This window comes from Glandiceps talaboti, chromosome 6, assembly GCF_964340395.1.
Source record: "Glandiceps talaboti chromosome 6, keGlaTala1.1, whole genome shotgun sequence".
Classification (NCBI taxonomy): Eukaryota; Metazoa; Hemichordata; class Enteropneusta; family Spengelidae; genus Glandiceps; species Glandiceps talaboti.
The window spans coordinates 5,300,235-5,316,134 of NC_135554.1; the positions used below are offsets into that span (position 1 = coordinate 5,300,235).

General features: G+C 36.3%; 1 protein-coding gene across 1 annotated transcript; it reads left to right on the forward strand.

Annotated features, from left to right (window-relative positions):
• Positions 1 to 789: 789 nt before the first annotated feature.
• On the forward strand, positions 790 to 14,798 carry LOC144436491 (uncharacterized). Its single transcript, XM_078125296.1, has 3 exons — positions 790 to 940; positions 8,007 to 8,111; positions 12,994 to 14,798. The coding sequence occupies exons 1-3, from the start codon at positions 790 to 792 to the stop codon at positions 14,796 to 14,798; spliced, it is 2,061 nt and encodes a 686-aa protein (XP_077981422.1).
• Positions 14,799 to 15,900: the final 1,102 nt, after the last annotated feature.

The following is a 15,900-nucleotide window of genomic DNA, read 5'->3' on the forward strand; positions in this document are numbered from 1 at the left end:
TCAGACACCTGACTTGCCCTCTCAGTATCCAAACTCTCAGACACCTGACTTGCCCTCTCAGTATCCAAGCTCTCAGACACCTGACTTGCCCTCTCAGTATCCAAGCTCTCAAACACCTGACTTGCCCTCTCACTGGCTCTCAGTATCCAAGCTCTCAGACACCTGACTTGCCCTCTCAGTATCCAAGCTCTCAGACACCTGACTTGCCCTCTCAGTATCCAAGATCTCAGACACGTGACTTGCCCTCTCAGTATCCAAGCTCTCAGACACCTGACTTGCCGTCTCAGTAATCAAGTTGTCAGACAATGAATGACACCATGCCAGTCATAATCGATGAGCCAATCGATGAGCCAAATCTTCAGTTAATAGTCCAACTTTTAGTCTTATCATTGTGAGGAAGAATTCGTCTAACAAATTAGTTTCCTCTCAGGCCCTCTTTTGTTCAAAACAAAACAGCAATCAGTTTCATTTCGCAAAGTCTACCTTATTGCCTCTCCAGTACTGCAAATGTCTCGCCCTAGGCTGTAGAAACTCAAATGCCAAAAGATGTGCCGGTTGACTTATTAACATGGTGGAGAGGGGGAATGGTTTCTCAAAAGCTAATTTACTAAGTAATGTAAAAGGGATACTTGATAAAGATGTGAGGAAGACGCTGCTGAAATAGGAACAACCCCCTAATCTACCTGGTGAAAAATGGCATCGTCAATTCCTCAAGCGTAACCCAAAGGTCACGTTAGTGGGTGGGTACAAAAAAAAAAAAAAAAAAAATTGACTTAAAAAAAGCGGACTATGTTTACCAAAGAAGAGGTTGAATGGTTTCGTGGGTTTGAAATGTTCATGTCGGACCATGACATGCTAGATAAGCCAATGAATGTCTGGAATTGCGACGAGTCAGGATTTTCCATGCAAGTCAAAACTGGTAAAGTGCTTGGACCTAGAAGTAAGACCACACAGATAACACAGATAACATCTAACAGCAAGTCACAGATCACAGTATTGGCATGTGTAACTGTAAGTGTAACTGGTGCAGCCATACCACCTTCTATCTATCTATCTATCTATCTATCTATCTATCTATCTATCTATCTATCTAATAAATTTATATAGCGCCAAATATCCAAAGAAAACAATGTTCAGTGGCGCTTAGAGTTAGAAAGGAGATGAAAAAGCTCTCTGAAATATGTGGTTTTTCAAGCGTCTTTTGAAAATGTTAACATTGGGAGAGGTTTTAATGTCCAGGGGTAGAGAGTTCCAAAGTTCAGGAGCAGCTGAAGAGAAGGAGCGGCGGCCAGATTCCATTTGGGTGTATGCAGAAGGCATTTATCCTATGAACGAAGAGTGCGTAATGAAGAACGAGGTGTAATTAAGTTCTTGAGATATTGTGGAGAGATTCCATTTATTTTAGGGCTTTATTCTGTATTTCCACTGAAGACAGCACCCAGGTCATGGAATCCATTGGCAGGGTGTCTACCAGGCTCAAGTTGTTATTTCACTGAAACGGGATGGCTGGAATCAACTGCATTCTACTGTTGGTTTGCAAATCATTTCATAATTAGTATTCCTCAAGCCCGACCAGTTGTCCTGCTGTACGACAGCCATAAGTCACATCTAGATTACGAAACTTCAGATAGGCAGAAGAAAACCAAATCCTGTTGTATCGTGCTACTTATTTCTGTGCATCAACATTAACCTCGGTATCGCTCTCGTGTCCGATACTTCTGTCCGTGTTTTTTGTAAGCTCGTGAATATGAGCGCTAAGTGAAAAATCGCTCTGGGTCAGTTCGGCATCGTCTTTCCTAATTTTGCCAGCTAAGAAAATCGTTTTTGAGGAGTAAACATACCATATTACAATTTTTGATATCTATCCAAAAATATGATAGTTTTTTATACACATTTTCATGAAATTTTGGGCTGATTTTTGAGTCGTGGAAATTACGGTAGCACAGGTCATGGCACAGGTCAAATCTAGTATGGCACAATAACATTGTGGTTTCTGGATTTGCATGCTTCTCAGGTTCTGTGTAAGTGTCAATACCAGTAGTACCGTAGCCTGCCGGGGGGGGGGGGGCAAGGGGGCAGCTGCCCCCTGAGATTTTAGAAATAAGAAAGAAAAAAAAGCTACTTTTTGAATACATAGCGATGCTATCAAAACCGTTATTTACGTGACGATTCCTAGCTTGCACGATTTCAATGGATAGTTCACTAAAGTGACTGTACACTGACTCATGGCTAATATGTATCTTATATCGCTATTGTACGCTGGCTTAGCTTTGAATAAAAATGTGTCCAGTTAAAAATTGTAACTTTTTGCAGCAAATTAAAAATTCTTTGTATGGGAAAGTACAAAAGAAGTGCGCACATGCACTGTGCATTTTCCGCGAGTAACAGTAGTCTTGAAAGTCTCCTTCATCTGAAGATAGCAAGTCGCAATTATAATGTCAGCGAGTGAAACTCAAAAGAAAAGACGGAAAAAGTCGTTCAACGTGAGGTTGCCTGCTATGCTGCATGCAGTGACTCCGAAGATGCGCTCGATCTCATTTACATCTTGTTCCTTATATTAAAACATTTCATACTGATAAAACGGCAGATCTTTTTTTTTTGAATATTTGGTGGCCCTGAAAAAATATTAAACTAGGTACGCAGTTTATGATCCACTATTTGAAGACATTTCTTTCAATAATTGTGTTCGACGTTGTCTTTGGTTAAAATGTTGTTTGATATAATTATCTCGTCGCACACTGACACCAGTGTAATTCCGCAATTCATTTTGAAGCGACAATTTGCTATGGAAAGAATGGCCCTGAATTTGTAGACAGGGCTGTACCTTCGACATCAAAATCCAAACTTCAATTTCCATTATAATGTTAACGACAAGGAGAATTCACTGAGTTCACCTTGGGTTTCGACATAAACGAGGCCATAAAAGTTTTGGGAGTTGGGTAAAGAAAAGATTACTTTATTGTGTTACTTATTTGAGAAACACCATCCATTTTTTTACTTTGAATGTGACATCTTTTCGGCAACTACTTTGAAAGATACGACATTAGTCCAGAAAAAATGAAAAAGCTGTTCAACCTACCCATATATTTTTTTCTGGTGATGGGCAATATATCCTCATGCGGGCTTCACATTTTTGGTTTCAAAATTAAGGATATTTCTTTATATGTTCTGAATAGTACATGTAACAATATACATTTGAGTCTATTCCAAATTATATAATATCTTATACAGTGGTTTACTTGGCTCCGATGATGCACACAAGAGTTAATTGAGATTAAACTAAGTTGTTGCTTATCCAACGTACATTAAAGCAATAAAGGAATGAGCAAAATTTATGACAATGGGAAGGGTGGCTGAGAAGTAATTGGGTCATCAAAATTCTGATAGTCTGAAAGGGGGACTTGAAACATTTTGTTCTTCATTTATGATTGTTGGAACAAAGTTATTGCATATCAACAATAAATCTTTTATCGTTGCCACAGGAAACTATACTTCAGAGCCAGATAATATGTACTGCATAGTATATTTGTCTCTCATGTTTGTTGAAAGGTTGACTTTTGCACATAGCAGAGGAAATGGCTAATTTACAGTAATTCTTGTCCTGGATATGTTCAACTTTGAAACTGCTTTCTACACATTTAAAATGCTGGTATTTTTGGTACCAAAAACAACAAGTGCCATTCAACTCTTACATTGATGTGTTATTTCATATAATGTGCAATTTGAAGGATTTTAAAATCGGACAGTTGTTTATTAAATGTGTTAATTTGTTAACAACTTTGGTGTTGTTGTTGTTATCGTTGAAAAAGGCTGACCAACTATAATAGGTTACTATATATTGCCATTTATGAGGAGTCATGAAGTCAATTTATTTTTCAGGAACCACATTACAATACCCCCCCCCCTAACACTATGCATATTTTGCGTGTACCCCTTTTAAATCCCCCCAACAAGTTTTTGTGAAAGCAGCCTGAAGGCTGAAATATTCGAAACTAGGTCAAAGGTCATCCTTACCCACACTCCACCAAATATATGCACATGGTGTACGTGCTAGGATGTGTGAAAGTGGGTCAAAGGTCATCCCGAAATTTGGGGAAAACACTTTGGTCCCATAGTTTAAGAGGTTTTTGTCGAGTCAGACAATAACATTTACATCATCATAAACATATTTTGTCTGGCCAAACACAAAACTGTGCAACTTGATGTTGGTAAGATTTTTGTTGAGCCAGGCGACGTTTTATTTCAGGGTTTATGATTCTCGAATCTCGCACATACTTGCTGACTGCTGTAGTCCTGCTTGCATACGGTGTTGAGGGTCAAATCAGTAATCTATAGCTAGACCACCGTCTAGCATTTGTAAGCAGGACTATACGTGTTGATGCTTGAGACATGCGTATGCACGTGTATCAGTTTTCTTGAGAACACTGGCAGAAAAGTAGACGCTGCGCTTGTCAGTGGAGCTCGCTTGCGCTTCACTGACAAGCGCAGCGCGCTTGTGGACTTGCTTTTAAGACGTTGCTGCTTGTGGGGATTTGTTGATTTGTTTAATTTTTTTTTATTTGTTGATGAAATGTGACGCGTGCGCATTGCATTTTGAAGCGTTGAAGCTTTGCCGAATGCATGCGCAGGCGTAAAACGGATAACGAGTCACAGACGACAAAGAAACAGTAATCAGTAGCTGTGTGATCGACTCTCTCCCTGATCCCGTGCCCTCATCTTTAGACTGCACCCAGTAAACCCAGTAAACTCTACTAAGGTAGGTACTGAATCACGTAGTGTAATTTGACACTGAAATATACGGACAAATTTGACGAAACACCCGCCCGATAAAGACAAAAGAACATCATGCAATGTTATTAGCACAGACACTCGAATAAATCTGTATCATCAATGATTTTTGGCTCGTGCTATAGGTATAGCAAAGTGTCTGTCTGTGTGGATGTGTGTGTGTGTGTGTGTGTAAACAACTTAAAGTGAAAAACTGCTGGACCGATTGCTTTGATATTTGGTGGTCATGTTATTTGTGTCTAGTTGGGAAATTGTTCAAAATGAAAGAGAGTTTCGGCTGTACACGTTCAACGTGTACGCGCACGTGTGACGGAGGAGATTTTGTGCTACTACGTCGCAATTTTGACCCACTTCTCTGCGTACTGACGTAAGTTTCGCGGGCGTTTCGAACTTGGCGACAGCTGTTTACACGTAAGTAAACAACGTGAAATTTCTTTTAAAATTTTTTGTAAAATCATCACTAATATAATCAAAAATTTTCATGCTTTTAGCAAGGTTGACCCTTCATGACATAATACACTCAAGTATTTTTGTTTTCCTTGATAAAAATATTTAAAATGCAGCCTTGAATCTGTGACTGCCTCATACGTAACTGATTTTGCACAGAAATCACGATGTATGGTGCACCGGTGATGACTATCGCTGCAATCGTAAAGATACAACAGGGTCAAAATACGAGATTATACAAGTAAATATATATTGTTCTGTCATAATGTCGAGCCATAAAGTTATTGTTATTGCGCTATTTATGTCATACAACCAAAACATTAAAGTAAATTGTAATATTTAGGCTAACCATATAATCTATTATTGATATACGTACGTAAACGGCTAGCCGAAGCAAAATTAGGTCATTGCTGGTACGCGAACGTAAACGTGAGTGAGTTGCACGTTCGCGTTGACGTGTAGCCGAACCTCTCTGTTGATTCATTGCATCAGATATGTGGGTTTTGGGTTAAAGAATAAGATTTTTTGGCATGAATTTTTTTTTTTTTTTTTTTTGGGGGGGGGGGGAATTCTTAGATGTGAGTTAATTAAGATTTGTTCATCACAAGGTGATTACCTTGGTAATATGCAAATTAGGGCTACAAATGTCTTTTTGGTCAAAAACTACTACTTTACAGATAGGGCTGACATTTGACAGGGATGCATCTGTGGGTATATAGATGAAGAAATTTTAAGCATATAATGATCTCATCAGTAATATACAAATTAGGTGTAAAAATGTGAATTTTGGTCAAAAATTTATATCTCAAAAAGTAATTGGTCAGTGAGAATGAAACTTGGTGAGATGTTTCTAGAAGTGTTATTCTGCAGATATTCTTCAAAATATTTTGACAAAAGTGGCCCTAGCAACCATGACCACACCCTTAGCAACAACTGAATGGCATAATTTGGTCAAATAACATCTAGTAGGCAAGTGAGTAAACATTCAAAAAATGTATGCAAATATCCTTAGCAACCATGACCACGCCCATAACAACAGCCAAGCGATGGTGTATTTCACAAAGATAACAGGGATTAATAGACAATTGAACAAACATTCAAAAAATGTATGTAAATTTGCCTAGCAACAAGACCACGCCCATAGCAACAGCTAAATAATCATGTACATTTCAAAGATAACAGGAATTGAAAGACAAATGAATAAACATTCAAAAATGTATGCAAATGTGCCTAGCAACAAGACCACGCCCATAGCAACAGCCAAATGACCACATATATTGTGAAGGTAACAACAGGGATTGATAGACATTTGAGTAAACATTCAAAAAATAGATGTAAATTTCCCTAGCAACAAGGCCACACCCAAAGCAACAGTCAAATAATCAGGTATATCACAAAGATAGCAACATGGTTGGACAGGCAACTGGATAGTCATTCAGCAAAATTGTTGCAAATGAATATAGGTCTATTGTTAGGATGGACGAGCATATGGATAAACATTTAAAAAAAAACGTACAGTTGTGCTACAATGCCATTGGCGGGTGTTATTTTTAAAAAATGTATTGTGAATCTCAATTCTTTAATATTCACTACACATTTTCTAAAAAAATCATACATAATGATTCAAGTGCCTGTGCTTATAAGAAGTCAATATCTATGGCTCTGTTGAAGACGTCCATTCTGTATGTAAATACCATGTAATTTGTAAAAAGATATCAAAATCTTGTTCGTGATACAGTGCAGGGTTCGAAATAATGAAAACATTTTGCTTCTCCACTGGGCAAGTGGAATACAAAAAAGTACTTGCCCAAATCAAAAAGTGCTTGCCCATTCCAGATAGTGGGGTATTTGTTTGTGGCTTACAAATGCACTGTTGTGATTGATTGGTTTCTGTGGGTTCTGAAAAGTTCTCTCCACAATAAAGTGTATTTTTTGGAGTCCTAGATAATATGGCCTAATTGATATTCATACTATATAGCATAACATACAATTTTTTGTTCACCTGTAAAAAGTAGTTGTTAAAATAATCGAGTTTTTCAGGACTTTCATCAGCTATCAATATAAAATAAATGAACATTTATTTCAACACAAATAAAATCTTTCTAAGTATTTCCTTTTGCACCATGTTAATATATTTTCTTTCCTTCTTCATCCACACCAACTATTTTTCTCCCACAAACTTTGCAGTTGATTCAAACACCCAAAACCTGAAAAATCATGTTGTAATTTACTATTGTTGAACAATATTCAATGAGTCACTGGTCATTCCAGGTACATTTGTATGTTTTCTTGATAGAGTAAACAAAGTATGTCAGGGACAGCTGGTCCAGATTTTTGAAAAGTGGTCAGTCAAGAAAGACATCTTCTCAATACTGCTACAATGTTATAATTTTCCAGACTTGTTGGCACCATGGTTATACAATGTATCCAAAGTCCTATCCAGACATGTGTTGTGTTTGATAAGTACAGCTTGAACACAGGCAAAAAACACACCCTGATCAATAATCATACAAAATTCTCCTTGCCCCTAGCCCCCTTGGGACAAGTACTTTTCAAAACAACTTACCCAAGCCTTCAAATCACTTGCCCTGGGCAAGTAAAAGGCCATTATTTCGAGCCCTGCAGTGATACGTATAAATTACATTGTATAAATATAATGATGTTGTCATGTAATCCTGTAATGTCTCTTCGAACAGCGCCCCTCGTGGCCAAAATATTCTATATTCTGTCTTTCTACTAATAGCCAATATTACATTTTCTTTTGGATTCAGAAATGGACAATAAAGAGTTGGTATTCAGTCGATATGAAAAGGACTTGAATGAAGCATATCAAGTGTTACTTTACCGACTTGAAAATAATACTCTTTCTGATAAAGGTAGGTTGTTTTTTATGTGGAACACAACCCATTCTAGCTCTGGATGTATATGCTAAGGGGTTCCATTCTGCTATATATGGTTCTTCCCAATTTTCAGTGGCAAGATTTCATTCTAATGGATTTTTGGAATAATAACCATTAATACCGATGCTAATGACTACTAGTATATAAAATACAGAAATTAACTTTAAATCACTTAATTCAACTTACGTCTTGTCAATACTGTTTATTCTTGCCTTACGGACAATGGTAAGTCATGCAAACTTAACATATTACACATGCGCAGAGCCTTTTACACATTTAAGCAGTTGTCATCACTCGTTTTACGGCTCAAGTGAAATAGATTGCGTCAGAGATTTGAGTTTTGGGTAAGAATTATGCATTAAGTCAAAAAATATTAATTTTTTATTGAAAGGTTTATATCTCGAAAACTACTTTGTGAATGGGGCTAAAATTTGATGAGGATGTTTCTAGAGGAGATATTCTGCTGACAGTCTGTTCAAGACTACATCCTTCGTAACAATTACTGTACATGCAAACATGTTTTGCAAAGATAGCAATATAGTTTGGTTAGCAATCGAATACAAATTCACAAAATGTATGCTTATCAGGCCTAGAAGCAAGACAACTCCCTAAGCAACAGTAAAATATGGGCATTGTTGCAGCCAGACTGCATTTTTGTGTCATTTGACACATATTTTCTCTACCTGACCCACAGTTTTGCAATGATGGGTCATAAGTGACACACTCTGAGTGCTCATTTTTAGCACAACTGAACTGAGGGGAAACTAAAACATGCGGCGATGATACAGTTGTAGATCGCATAGTGAATCCAGCATGTGTAATGCCTGAATGGGCAACCGCCAAAGAACTTGTGTTGTCACGGTTATACCCACACGATAAGATGGCTACATTGTTGAAACTGATGTATACTTATCATAGAGACCAGTTTAGAAAACTTGTAAAAGCTTGCTAAAATAGCTCTTATATTGCCTATCCAAACAGCAGAGTGTGAACGCGGGTTTTCCGTTCAGGAGAAGATCATAACAAACATTCGAAATAGACTTGAACCTGATAGACTGGATGTCTTATCACTGATCTCAGCTGAGGGACCACCGATTGATATATTCCCATTCGAGGAGGCTCTTAAAAAATGGAAAACAGCAAAACAAAGACGCATAGAATAAAAAATAAATAGTGACTTTTGTGTAGGGTCTGTGCTTTACTGTGGATAATTCACAAAGATAATCAGTCAGCAATTGTTTTAACAATTAAACAGACATTATATTATGTTGGAGAGAGATATGTTTATCAAAAGTCAGTGGGATACACTTTGATACAATTATCAATGTAACCATTATGAGGTCATGAACTCATCAAGTCTTGAACAGTATTGAATTGAATTTTAATTTGAATTAATGGGTAAGATTACTAAGAACAAGCTATGCTTGATAAACCCCATGTGTATCAGGTAACTGTCCAAGTTCGATTTAAGGTGAAATGCACCTCGACTTTGAAAGTCGTCGGATCACTTTCAAATTTGTACCAGTGGTAGATTATGATGGAAGATTTATATTTTTGGGAAAAAACCATCTAGTTTTTGAAGGAGGGCGCCCTCTAGAGTTTTGTTGTTCTGGTTTCGGTCATAAAAAGCATATGTCTATAAATGAATCCCTGGCAATATCATTTTTGGATGAATACAATTTTTTCAGGTCATTCTGCTTTCTTAATAATATGGTGCTTACATTCATGTCAAATAATAAGAATATTTGTGTTATATTTCAAGATTAACAATCAAAAATGAAAAACTTCTTGCCATATTTTTTTTGAAAATTTAAAAAAAAAAAGAAGATTTTTTGCTATTTCCCCATTTTAACTTTTTGAAATAATTTGACGAAAGATAAACCTAATCATGCTGATCAAATAAATGGAAAAAAAATTGGGGTCGCCATCCAAACTTTTCAGATATTTTACATCAAAGTTGCATGGTCACAATGCATTCCAATGTCTTCCAATGGGTATTTACATGACAATTTTTATGAAAATGAGGATAACTTTGTCTTCTAATGATGACAATTATTAGTAAAACTCAGATACGTTTAAATCTCAGCCATATTTATATCTAAACTTACATAAATATCCAAACAATGGCATGACTATTTTTTAACCATGAACTGACTAACGCAAATTTCAGTGCTGTAATATTCTGAATTTAACAGTCACAGCAGAGAAAGCATTACATAATCTAAGCAACATTAGGACACATATATTGACATTGACAACATCCATAAAAGACACATTACTTTCATTTAGGTGCATGAGTTGTGCAAGAAAATTACCCGTACAGAGAAAAAAATATTGGAGCCTCTAGCCTAAGAATTGTCAAGTTTAGGTTATGCTGGCATTGGAATACATTTAGTCCTTCAAATATTACATGCATCATTGTTCACAAAGTTCTTTTGTAACACTAGATGGCATTTTATGAGAACAGTCATACAGAAATGAATAGTATTCAGAATTAAGATGTGATTATCATTACCACTGTTGATCACTTTCATCAACAAGGAACTGTACATGGCTGTACTTTTTCAGTAACCATAACATGTGTGTACACATTCCTCTGGAGAGAGTGGTGTACTGGTTTCTAAATTGATTTTTACTTTGTGAATTTGAAGTAACAAAAAAAATTCGTAGACACTCTGATGAAGATGTAATCTTCATGTTTACTTGGTAAGCTAGTGGTAGATTGCTGACATCTCAATATTGGCCTGACCACAAACATCACATCTGACACATCGATCACTTTCAGTCCACTTTCTTGCACTGGAATTTGTCAGCGTTTGTACATGTGTAAGCCCTGAATAGAAAATAAAAACATGACAGACATTAATCAGTTGGTAACATACATTATGATATAAAATCAGTTCACAAACCGAACTTTCCGTAAGTGAAATGAAATACTTATAATAATATTTAAAGTTTATCTCATACATTTACTTGAAGTAGTGACACTGGAGATATGGAGATAACACAGACAAAATGGTAAACCCAAATGTTTATTTTGTAAATTTGCAAAGAGCTGTTGAATCTTTCAGTAAGTGAGTAGTTTTATTTATAAAGTTCATAAACTACAAAATTGAAATTTTAAATGATTTACATCTACATGTGGAAAAGCAAGGTTTCCTAACAAAACTGTATGATAGACAAAACAAAGTTATGTTCAGTCTAGTATTCATAAAGTGAAATTATTATTTTTTACCTATAGTCAAAATATAGCAGCCAAAAAAAGAATTTTTATGCTAGTGGCCCGGGGAAATGTCTAAATCTCTCTATGCAATCTCATGATCTTTAAGTGCTAAACCCATAAGAGCCAAGAAAAAAACTAAAAGAAACAAAATTTAAATAAATAAATGAAATAAATAACGCCACAATTATTACATTTACAATTTCAAAGTTTCAAGGAAGAGACCATAGACATTTCATCGTGAGGTCAAAAGTGCACTCTAACTGTGTCTAATAAGTTTGTAGCAAATGTTTGTAGTACCATGGAACTATAACTCCTATGGTAGTACCGTACTACGTACGTGCATGACACACGTGACAGCCGACACGTTTTCATTTTTGAACCCTCCATATTCAATGTTGTTTGTTTCCCCGAGTGGAATGTACATGTCCGTTGAATGAAATAAAAATGGCTGTCACTTGATCATGCTCCAATGCGTCGATAATAATTTTAAAAATACAATAACTTCTAAACTTTCCACAATTTGAGGTTTCGCTTGATAATAGTTGATTATATGCCATTCTGTCTGGAGGAGTTATTGGCTCTTGTAAAGGTGATATGATCGTCACTAGTGTACTACTACTGAATCAGCAAGTGTACACACCACATAGCATGCGTAACAATCAATCAATCAGAGAGTTTGAAACTTACCTTTAGGGTTTTCTTCATTTCATCTTCACATTTGTAAAGAGAGATCCTGAGGTTCGATGAAGGAGGGTATTAGACTACATTTGACTGTGCCATATAAAATACTTCCGCCGCTGAATTACAACAATTCATATGTGGAGAATATGATAGAATGAAAGGTCCCGGGAGAGAGGTGGACTCCAGGGGTGGACTGGACTGTGATGGTTGAAATTGTACTTTTTTCGTGTCTACTTCCGAATTCAATCGGTAGTTAAATACAGAAAGTTGAATACTTCGGAGAGATATTCGTACGTATTCAACTTTGCAGTCACAACAATCAGGGATCAGACGAAAACGATAACGAAAGACCCAAATAGACATTCACATTCGGCTGACTACACTAGTATTAATTTCTAGTCACAGAATAATTTTGCTACAAAAATCCCCTGGATCTTTTGTCATAGATAGTACTAGCTACATAGTTGCACTCTTGTCTAAATAGGTACCTCAAAGCAACAAAATTAAAATAGGTCTGGGTTATTTGTGACTAGTGAATACAGACAGGGAGTATGACCAGATTGCAGACCAATTTTGAGTTTGTGCGGGTCGTCCATTCTCTATGTCCTTTCTAGATAATATCAATGTACCATGAAATAGATGGATTTAGCTCGTGATCGAGCTACAAAAGCAACAAAAGATGTGGCTAATTTTACATTACGGCTAAACTTTGAAATGGAATGGGTACATTTTTAGTTTAGATGCATGGACTATTATTATCATAGAAAACTAGACGTTTTTATACCGGAAGTGATAGTTGTTCTTTCACTGGGGATGCACATACACTCCAAAATAACCGAGGCATATTCTATATATATTGGCCTGCAGTATGTCTTGTAAAGAATATTGAAACTTTCCATGTCAAGATAACAAAAACTCCTCTTAATTAACTGAATGACTTTTTTGTGTCAACAGATAAATTCATGGTAATAGATTGTCTTTGTCATCATGGACTCGTTACATTGGATGAAGTCATGGTTGAAGAAGACACTGAGGAGCATTGTATAGAGTATAGTACAAGAAGTGACTGTGATGTGTTAGTGACCGATGAGAACCAGATCCCTCCACAAACTACAATTATAAGTGAAAACAGTGATAATGTTAGCAATGAACAGACTCTGCCAGCCTCTGAGGAACATTATATAAACTATAGTAATGGCAATGTAATGCACACAGATGAAAGACCCTTTGAGTGTAAGGAGTGTGGTAAAAGTTTTACTCAAAGTGGCAGTCTGAAACTACACATGAGAATCCACACAAATGAAAGACCCTTTGAGTGTAAGGAGTGTGGTAAAAGTTTTACTCAAAGTGGTCATCTGAAAGGACACATGAGAATCCACACAAAGGAAAGACCCTTTGTGTGTAAGGAGTGTGGTCAATGTTTTGTTTATTGTAGTGCTTTGAAAGTACACATGAGAGTTCACTCAAATGAAAGACTATTTTTATGTCAGGAATGTGGCAAAGGTTTTACTCAAAGTGGTAATCTGACAGTACACCTGAGAATTCACACAAATGAAAGACCATTTATATGTAAGGAGTGTGGTAAAAGTTATATTCAAAGTAATAATCTGACAGAACACATGAGAATCCACACAAATGAAAGACCCTTTGAGTGTAAGGAGTGTGGTAAATGTTTTGTTTATCGTAATATTTTGAAAGTACACATGAGAGACCACTCAACTGAAAGACCATTCGTATGTAAGGAGTGTGGTAAAAGTTTTACTCAAAGTAGTAATCTGACAGTACACCTGAGAATTCACACAAAGGAAAGACCATTTGTATGTAAGGAGTGTGGTAAAAGTTTTACTCAAAGTAATGGTCTGAAAGGACACATGAGAATTCACACAATGGAAAGACCCTTTGTGTGTAAGGAGTGTGGTAAATGTTTTATTCAAAGTAATAATCTGACAGTACACCTGAGAATTCACACAAATGAAAGACCATTTATATGTAAGGAGTGTGGTAAAAGTTTTACTCAGAGTTTTCATTTGAAAATACACATGAAAAGCCACACAAATGAAAGACTATTTTTATGTGAAATGTGCGGTAAAAGTTTTACTCAAAGTAGTACTTTGAAAGTACACATGAGAATCCACACAAAAGAAAGACCATTTGTATGTAAGGAATGTGGTCAAAGTTTTGCTCATAGTGGTGCTTTCAAAGTACACATGAGAATTCACACAAATGAAAGACCCTTTGTGTGTAAGGAGTGTGGTAAAAGTTTTACTCAAAGTGGTGCTTTGAAAGTACACATGAGAATCCACACAAAAGAAAGACCATTTGTATGTAAGGTGTGTGGTAAAAGTTTTACTCAAAGTGGTGCTTTGAAAGTACACATGAGTACCCACACAACAAGTAAAAGGCCATTTGTATGTAAGGAATGTGGTCAAAGTTTTGCTCATAGTGGTGCTTTCAAAGTACACATGAGAATTCACACAAATGAAAGACCCTTTGTGTGTAAGGAGTGTGGTAAAAGGTGTGTTCATATGGGTAATCTGAGGGTACACATGAGAATCCACACAAAAGAAAGACCATTTGTATGTCACATGTGTGGTAAAAGTTTTACTCATAGTGGTACTTTGAAAGTACACATGAGAATCCACACAAAAGAAAGACCATTTGTATGTAAGGTGTGTGGTAAAAGTTTTACTCATAGTGGTACTTTGAAAGTACACATGAGTACCCACACAAGAAGTAAAAGGCCATTTGTATGTGAGTAGTGGTCAAAGTTGTATACATGATAGTGATAATACACATAGACATATATAGGGGAACTGTAGGGAATTTAACAAATTGAGTTTAAAGGTGGTGCCATAACTACCACATTTCCTGTTTATAGCATTATTAACTGCATATAATGATAAATATTACAATAGATAGTAGATAGCTTATTTACTTGTTGGCCGAGAGAACCAACTGATCAAAGATGGTTTGGATAGTTATGACTTTATGCCACCCTCCCAATCACTAAGGCAGTTTGCACAACATGGTAAAAGATTTACTTGGATGGATCAAATTCCCTCATTATTGAAAATACATTAATAGTAGTAGAGGATAAAGTGCTTAAAATATATTTCAAATATTCAAGGAAATTACAACACTTTATGAAAGGACATTTTCATACTTGAACATTATGAATTTGAACCTGTCCCCATTTCATCCATTTGACAGATTTCAAGATGGACAGCTATGGATGTAGCAACAATGTAGACTTTATCCGTTGTGTATCATTTATAAGGTGTGTGGTTAAAATCTAACTCAATTGCATAATCTGCAAGGACATATTATAATCTACATAATGATTGACTCTTTGTATGTAAGGATACTTTAATTTTTACTCTCAAAATTCATCTGAAAGTACACAAGACTTTCACACATACTCCACCAAATTGTCTGTGGCTACACTTAGCCCTAGTAGCAAGTCCAGTGCTCTAATAGTGTTCCCTCATTGCTTATATAAAATGACAAACCACTCAACTGGACAAACTGACATGTTATACTGTATTGTGAATTGCAAAGACAGAAGGCTTCCCACAATGGAAATCATTTTTAGCACAACTGAACTGATAAGGTTCAGTAGTGCTATAGTCATCGCTAATTGTCTGTGTGTGTGTGTGTGTGTGTGTGTGTGTGTGTGTGTGTAAACAACTTAAAGTCAAAAACTACTGGACCGATTGCTTTGATATTTGGTGGTCATGTTACTTTGGGTGTCTAGTTGGGAAATCATTCAAATGAAAATGATGGCATGGGTGTAAAAATGTGATTTTTGGTCAAAAAACTACTTGCCAGATTTGGCTGAAATTTGCGTGAAACATTCTTTAG

Coding starts and splice junctions, on each gene's coding strand:
- LOC144436491 (XM_078125296.1), top strand. CDS start 790: ATGTTTACCAAAGAAGAGGTTGAATGGTTTCGTGGGTTTGAAATGTTC. Junction 941..8,006: donor TAAAGTGCTTGGACCTAGAA/GTAAGACCACAC, acceptor TTTTGGATTCAG/AAATGGACAATAAAGAGTTG. Junction 8,112..12,993: donor TAATACTCTTTCTGATAAAG/GTAGGTTGTTTT, acceptor TTGTGTCAACAG/ATAAATTCATGGTAATAGAT.